The following is a 6905-nucleotide window of genomic DNA, read 5'->3' as shown; positions in this document are numbered from 1 at the left end:
CTTTTGGCACATGCCCTCTGCTGTTCCCCCCCCCGGGCAGGCGAGCCCCGAGCCAGATGCAGATAGCCAGATTAGAGACGAAGGCTGCCCTGACGAAGGCAAAGGGAGACCAAGTGGCTCGAGGCGAATACGGGCAGGCACGTGGCCAAACAAAGTGCATCCCCCGCGTGTGTCAGAGTTCAGCAGACCGTGCCAGACCTTACCCGATGTGGAGGGAATGTTAGAAGGCGGCCCCTCTTTTAGCAGCTTTGGTGTAGACATCCACCGGGACCAAGATACACCTCGAGAAATGCAAGAAAAGCTTTGTCTCGACTCCTCTGCCTCACAGTCTGACAATTTAGAGGTTAGGCCACCAGTGCAACCTTTGTGTGTGCCAAAGAAATCCTATTCACAAGACTTTAGGAGTGTTAAAACCCCGCTAGAGACCCTTGAAGACAGAATCCTACTCTTTGAGGGTGAAGAGCTGAAAGCAAAGTGGAAGATGAAAGACGTGATGGGTGAGTGTGTCCAGGAGCCCGATCGCCACTTCTCAGTCGGAGAGAAAGCTACGGGACTGGCTGGGGAAGTGGGAAGAAGTCCAGGCACGTTGCAAGCCAGGGAAGAAGAAAGCTTTTACCGCAGGAACAATGCAATGACTCTTTTCGATGCCGGTCCTGCAGGTGACTGGAGTTTGCAGGAGACAGTTGGGGTTCCGTGTGCTCAAGAAGAGCTGAGCTCCTGCAGCCAGCTATCCGAGAGTAGAAGTGAAAGGAAGGTTCGACATGGGGCTTTGGGTGAAGCCATCAGTCTGTGCAAGAGCAAGGAGGCCATCAGCAGACCTGAGAGAAAGGGTTTAAGGCCGATGGAGCTGATGGAAGTAGGAGCAGTTATAGAAGTAGCCAGTGGCAGTGGTACGCTGGAGAGCCACTCCACAGTCCCTCAAGAGATCAGAGATGTACTGCTCTGCCTCCAAGGGGTAGATGCAGAGAGAGGAACCGATCTGGATCTTTGTTCTGCAGTGGATCCTACATCAAAATGTGGTTTTTCCTCTGCTAACGACGGCCGGACAAATGGCGAAGGAAGTGGTTTGATATCAAAGTACAATAGCAGCGATTCAGCCAGTTCAGATAACGACAGTGCACCCCAGGCGCTGGGAGCGAGCCGGCACTCCCCTGCACAGCACCAGCTTGGGAGTCGGAAGGATGTGTGCTCCATCGCAGGAGAGCCTCTACTGCCTCGTCCCCCTGTAGGGTCACCCCTGGCTCAGACCCTCACTCCTGCCCAGGAGGCGGAGAGGAAGAGCAGCTCCGAGGGTGTGAAATTGTGCCTGGGGCCGCAGGAATGTGAGAAAGGGCCCAGCCCAGAACCTGAAGACGTTAGCGGTGTGAACCGCGCTGCCCAGGAGTCTAACGGTGCTAGAGCGCAAGGAGAAGTAAAGGGAGGAACCGGACGGGCAGAGCAAGCTGCGGGAGCGCAGGCAGAGAGAGGCGCAGCAGACTCGGAGGGTGAGTGCCCGGGGAGCAGCAGTCGCTGTCGGCACGTGAACGTGGAGACGACCCAAAGCAGAGAAACCGCGGGGAGGTACAGCAGAGCAGAGGCTGGCGAAGGAGCCGGCGGGAATGAGGTAGGACTCGGTCCTTTGGGACGGCCCTTCCATTGTGAACGTTTCTGGAGAACTGAGAATGTGAAATTTTGCTTCCGAGCTAATTTCCAGGGGAAAACGGGCAAACCCGTCCTGCTGGAGGTGACATAAGCAGATGTGGCGTTGGTTTTAGTGGCTTTCCTGAAGCTCAGGAGGTAGCTTGGAAAAGCCTTTCTTTGTGGCCTCGCACGGCAAACGCTGCACAACTCGCGCCTTGCTTTAGTTCTGCGAGGACACAAGGTGCCTTCTGAACTCAAAGAACCGGGTGATGGGCAGTAAATGAAGTGGGACGGCAACATCAAATACAAAACCTTTAATTTTGGCTCTAAGGCTCTTTGTAGCAAGCACACTACAAAGTCAGTCTTTTCCCTGGAGGTCTCACAAGCCAAAATGAGGGGGAATAGCTTATTCAGCTATTTCTACCTTAATTTTGCTTGCCGAATCTCAAGTCCCCGAGTGACCGAGTTGGTTTAGGTGATATAAGAAACCGTAAGTCGCAGCCAGCTCTCCTGCATCCGTGGCCAGTACCTTGAAAAAATGGACCCTGTTCCCTCTGAAATGAAGGAAAAATGGGAACAAGTTTGAATTCCCTTTCTCAGACAAGAGAGTTTATCTTCGCTGACATCCCCTGCCCCGCACATGTAGGTAATGGCCAGCTGTGGAAGAGAGTTCGTTAAGCCCAGGACGCGTGATTTATTCTGTTACCCTGGCTGCGGCCATGACGTGGTGGAAGAAGGCCCAGCGTGTGTTCCTCTCCCTCTCCCAGCCCTCGGTGCGAGTGAGTGAGCTCTGGTTTCGGTCTGCAATCGTGCACAGACACAGCGTCCAGGAGCTGTGATCTCTGCGTGCACGCGTGCTCCGCTCAGGCGACAGCACTCGGCTGTTCCGGCAGGCTGCGAGGAAAATCCCGGCGTACGTGTGCTTCTAGGTTAACCCGTGCGGTGTATCGCGGGGGGAGACTGCCTGGGGGGGGGGGATTCCACCGAGTCAGGCAGAATGATCACGTTCCTGGGTGAGGGCAGCGTGAGGGGGCCGGCGTGCGCTGCCGGGAGGCGAGGATGTTGGATGCTCCCAGGGCTCTTGCTGTGCTTTGGAAGGGAGAGGTGTATTATTCGGGAGCGTCTTACGGAGGGGCTGCCGCAGAGCTGCTTGCTGCTGCCCATGACTTTCCTGAGGGTGTAAGGTGAGGAAGCAGCCTGGATTTCGGTCTAGAAGGGGATGGTAACTGCAGCCTGTGGGGAGTAGGAGGCTTCTTGCCACCCAAGTGGTTTCCACTTCACTCATTCCCCCTGTGCAGAGCGGTCGCAGGCCAAGCTGCCCAGTTTGCCTCGGGCGTGGGATGCTGGGCAGGGGCCTCTCCTCGAGGGTGCTTTGGGGTCCCTTTAGACGGGTGAGCTGCTGTGGCGGCTCTTGCTCTCGCCCTTTGGGTTTGGAGTAACGCCCATTGATTTTCTGAATCGCCTCGCTGCTGCAAAGTGAGTCGCCGTATTCGGGTGGGTCTTCGGGCGACAAAATGTGTGAGTAAATCCAAGCGCTCTGCCTTACACCTCTCACGTGCTGGTGTGGGGTCTCGCCAGCAGCGTTTCAGCAGCGTTGGGGCAGGGGGGCGCTTTCTCCCTTTCGGAAATAAGGAGCGCAAGCTGTGCCCCCGTGCTCTCCCGTCATGAGTCCCTTCTCCAGTCCTCAGGCACCCTGCTAGCACCCGTCCAGGCGCCCCTGGGGATCCTCGCCCCGCTACGTGGCCTTGCGGCGGCTCCGGCCGGCGTCCATCGCGGATCGCTGAACTCGGACGTGGGGAGCTCGGTGGACTCCAGCCTCGTGGCCCAAGGAGGAACGCAGGTAAGGCTCCGTCTCCTCTGGGAACGCGCCCTGGGAAGCGCGCTCTGCAAAAGGTGGCAGGCACGGTGATGCTTACAAGCTTGGGTGACGGTGTCTGAGATCTCTCGTCTGTTTTGGAGTGCTTTTGCCTGTTAAAAAACCGCTGCCCTGCTCTGTCTTTTCCTGTAGTCCTTGTCTTTGCTAGGGAGCCCGGCGCTAAATCTGTGCTGAGCTTTCTTCTGCTGTGTTTAGCAGATTTAAAGAAAGAATTGTTTCAATTGCTGTTGGGGGGAAAAAGGTCTGTTAGATTCATCTTCGTAGAACTGTGATTTGTGTCCAGATGAAGCATGGCATCCGGTACAGATAACGTGATCTCAGAAATAATACTTTCACTCAACTATTTGTGAGAATAAAAAAAAATGGAGAGCGCCATTTTCTGGATGAATGTGAGATTTACGGTCGTGTCCAATGATTGTTTATAGAAAGCGACCCCTGGGTCAACAAAACAAACCTGGTAAGTGGTAACAAATTGATCTTTGAAAGGACAACAAGGCACTGTGTGTGCAGACATACCAATGACACTTTCACTGAAGGCTTTCTTCCTGTCACTGGTGATTTCCAACGCTTGGTTTTGATGTGGCCTTGGCTGCATGGGCGCTGAGGCACAGGCGAGTTTTGCTTCTGTAGGACAGGAGCCTCTTGGGCGTGAGGGAAAGCGTGGCCTCTTGAGGGCTATATTGTCTGCCAGCGGGACGTGGCTCTAGCGGAGCAAGGGTAGCAGCTCCCCTGCTGCTGGCCGGTGTCTCGGTGGGTTTGCATCTCCCCTTTCTCTTCGGCTGTCCCCTCACTTCCCTTTCTTTTTGACTTCGCAGCCTGCAGAGCCCTGTAAGCCCACCAGCCAGACCACCAAGTTGCTGGGCTTGGTCTGCGAAGAGAAGAGTCCCTTGGACGCAGCGGCTCCAGATAAAGGGAGAAACGGAGAGGAAGAAAGCGAGAATGAGGTAGTTGGCGTGCCTTGGCTCTTAACGCGCGTCGGTAACCATCGCGCATGGACCCTCAAGGGATGAGAACCCGTGATGCCTCCCTGGTAACAGCCGGCCGACCGTGGCTGTGCCCTTTGGCTCCGGGCTGTAATCTGTGCTGCGCTTCCTCTGTGTGAAAAGCCTCTAATCCCGTTTTCTCCTTGCACTCCCTATAAATCAGCGGCTGCCACGACGTAGTTCCCAAATCAATTGGCTGCAGGCTTATTGCCTTGGCACGTCGCTATGGCTCCGCGGCCTTATTTCCCTGCTCAGGACCCACCAGCTCCTCCTGTGCGGCCCATGGGATTGCAGAGGTTGGAACTCACTGTTGGCCTTCTCCTTTTTGAATACCTTTAGAGCCTCCGTGGGACGGCGAGACTGTTCAAGAACCTGCACATGGACGTCAGCGCCCTGGGAGGCAGCTTTGACTCCGAGGTAAGAACGCGGGTGAAGAGAGAAACTCGGAGCCACATAGGTGCCATGGGCAAACTGGAAATCAGCTCTTCCAAGGAACAGCGGGAAGGAGAGGATCTCAGACCCGAGAGGTGCCACCGCGCTTGCTGTGGGAGGAAGGCTGGTTGAGGAAGAGGCTCGGTTTGCTTCCTCATTGCTGGTTTTAGTATAGAAAGAAGGCTCATTCTCGGGTGAAGTTGCACTGGGGAGAAGGGAGGGGATGTACTCTGGAAATGCCATTCTCGCACTGTCACTCAGCTCCACAAGACTCTGGGAAGCTTCCCTGAGGACCGCACGGGGCCACTTCTCTGCGGCACCCTCAAACCTGTTTTCTTCCTTCTTGCGCCGCTGACAAATTCCCCGGCTCGGACGGCGAGCGTCAGCGATGAGCTCAGTGCGCGCGTGGCCTGGCGCAGACGTTTTGGGGGTGCGCGGGCTCCACCTGCGCTCTCTGAGCAGCGAGGGGGTTCAGGTGACAAGGGCGCAATGGGAAGCGCGTTGCAAGCAGCTCTGCTGACTCGGCCCGACTGCTTGCGCTGACATTAATCCTTCCGCGCCGCTTTGGAAATTCTGTTCCAGCATCCGAAAGGCAAATTAATTCCTTTTAAAGTGTTTTACAGTATTTCCCTGATCCCTTTCGCAGCGTATGGAAATTAAGCTGTAAAGCACTTTGCCGGAGAGCTCGTTCAGTGCTGGGCAGAAACTGCAAAGGCTTATGCGAAAGGGGAGGTGAAAAAGAAAGGCCTGATGCTCTCCTCTCCAAGCAAGAAGCTCTGGGTGCCCTGTTCGTCGCTCGAGTGTCACTGTGTCCAGGAGCGGAGAGCTGTCTTGCCATGGCTTCAGGAATCTGTTAGGGAATGGCAATTGCCGCCCAACAGCCAGGCTCTGGTAGCTCAGATGGGTGATATCTCAGTCCCGGGAAGATCGTAGTGCCCCGCTGGAAAATATAATTCACGTGTAGCTCCATGAGATGGCAGTAGAAAAGCGTTCTAGGAGCGAGCCTCAGCCCGCGGCCCACGCCAAGCTGCCTCGCAAAACAGAGAGGAGGAAGGGATTCGTATGGCAAGCCCTACAGGGCGTATATCTAAGCAGTAGTGGGGCGAAGCGATGAAAAACGTGGCTTCACGTAGCCTGTGGGACAGGGTTGAATAGCCGTATTCAAAGGAAATAAGCCTGTGGGTTTAGTGACTTGCTGAGATGCAAGGATGGTGGCTGAGAGCAGAGGCTGCATCCGAGACAGCACGGGCGTCTGGGAGAGAGGGAGGGGAGATGGAAAGAGATGCTGCCCCCCTCGGTGGGCTTTTCCGGAGTAAATTAACCAGGGAAAAGGCACTGAAAACGAAACCCACGCCAGATGCTGGAGAGCTTGAGGTGTGGGGTCTGCGTGTAGCAGCTAGCATGCCCCCTTGGAAAGAGGGCCGCTTCTCGGCAGCTTGGTTTGCTCGGCTGCTCGCGGGGTGAGCTCTACCTGAACCCCGCTTTCTCGCCTCTGAATTCCTGTGATGGAATAGTTGCTGCAGGCGTGTGAGACCCTGCCCTAAAACACAAAAGGGCTTGGGATGCTGCTGGAAGTGGCAAGGGGAAGGTCTGGAAGCATCTCTGGGTGCCCGGGGGGAGGGTGCTGTGGCAGCAGGAGCGATCCCTGATGCAGCGCTTGCAGCTGGGGAGGTTTAGCACTCTGCCGTCTGTACGGGTCAAGCTCTGGGTAAACACTGGGAGTCAAGGGGGCCCTTCGTGTGCTGGGAAATTACCCCGCAAGGCGTCTTTACCAGATGGAGATGTGTGAAAGGGAGCTGTCTCTGTAAATAAACATTGCGCAACACGGCTTGCGCTGCGTTCCTGCAGAGCTGGCTGTGCGGACGCCGTGCTGCTGGGCCCCAGGAAACAAAAGATGTCCATAAAGCACCAGCGCGGGGCTGGCTAGCGGAAGGGAGGAATGGCTGGGCTGGCTAGCGGAAGGGAGGAATGGCTGGGCTGGCTAGCGGAAGGGA

At 55.9% G+C, this 6905-nt stretch overlaps 1 protein-coding gene across 5 annotated transcripts in view; it reads left to right on the top strand.

Annotated features, from left to right (window-relative positions):
* The window catches only part of CEP164 (centrosomal protein 164), a 56776-nt gene that overhangs the window by 2639 nt on the left and 47232 nt on the right, over window positions 1-6905 (top strand). For 4 of the 5 annotated variants that reach the window (XR_004841728.1, XM_035892488.1, XM_035892490.1 and 1 more), the window contains exons 1-4: window positions 40-1603; window positions 3302-3460; window positions 4312-4440; window positions 4819-4896. Coding sequence is in view for 4 of the 5 variants with exons in the window: in XM_035892488.1 (XP_035748381.1) it covers window positions 218-1603; window positions 3302-3460; window positions 4312-4440; window positions 4819-4896 (1752 nt within the window). In the remaining variant the exon portion in view is untranslated. Of the gene's footprint in view, window positions 1-39; window positions 1604-3301; window positions 3461-4311; window positions 4441-4818; window positions 4897-6905 lie in introns of those variants that run through there. The other variant, XM_035892491.1, reaches the window with a different exon arrangement.

This window comes from Egretta garzetta, unplaced genomic scaffold (genome assembly GCF_000687185.1).
Source record: "Egretta garzetta isolate BGI_Z169 unplaced genomic scaffold, ASM68718v1 scaffold134, whole genome shotgun sequence".
Classification (NCBI taxonomy): Eukaryota; Metazoa; Chordata; class Aves; order Pelecaniformes; family Ardeidae; genus Egretta; species Egretta garzetta.
This window is presented reverse-complemented; position numbering and strand designations above follow the sequence as displayed.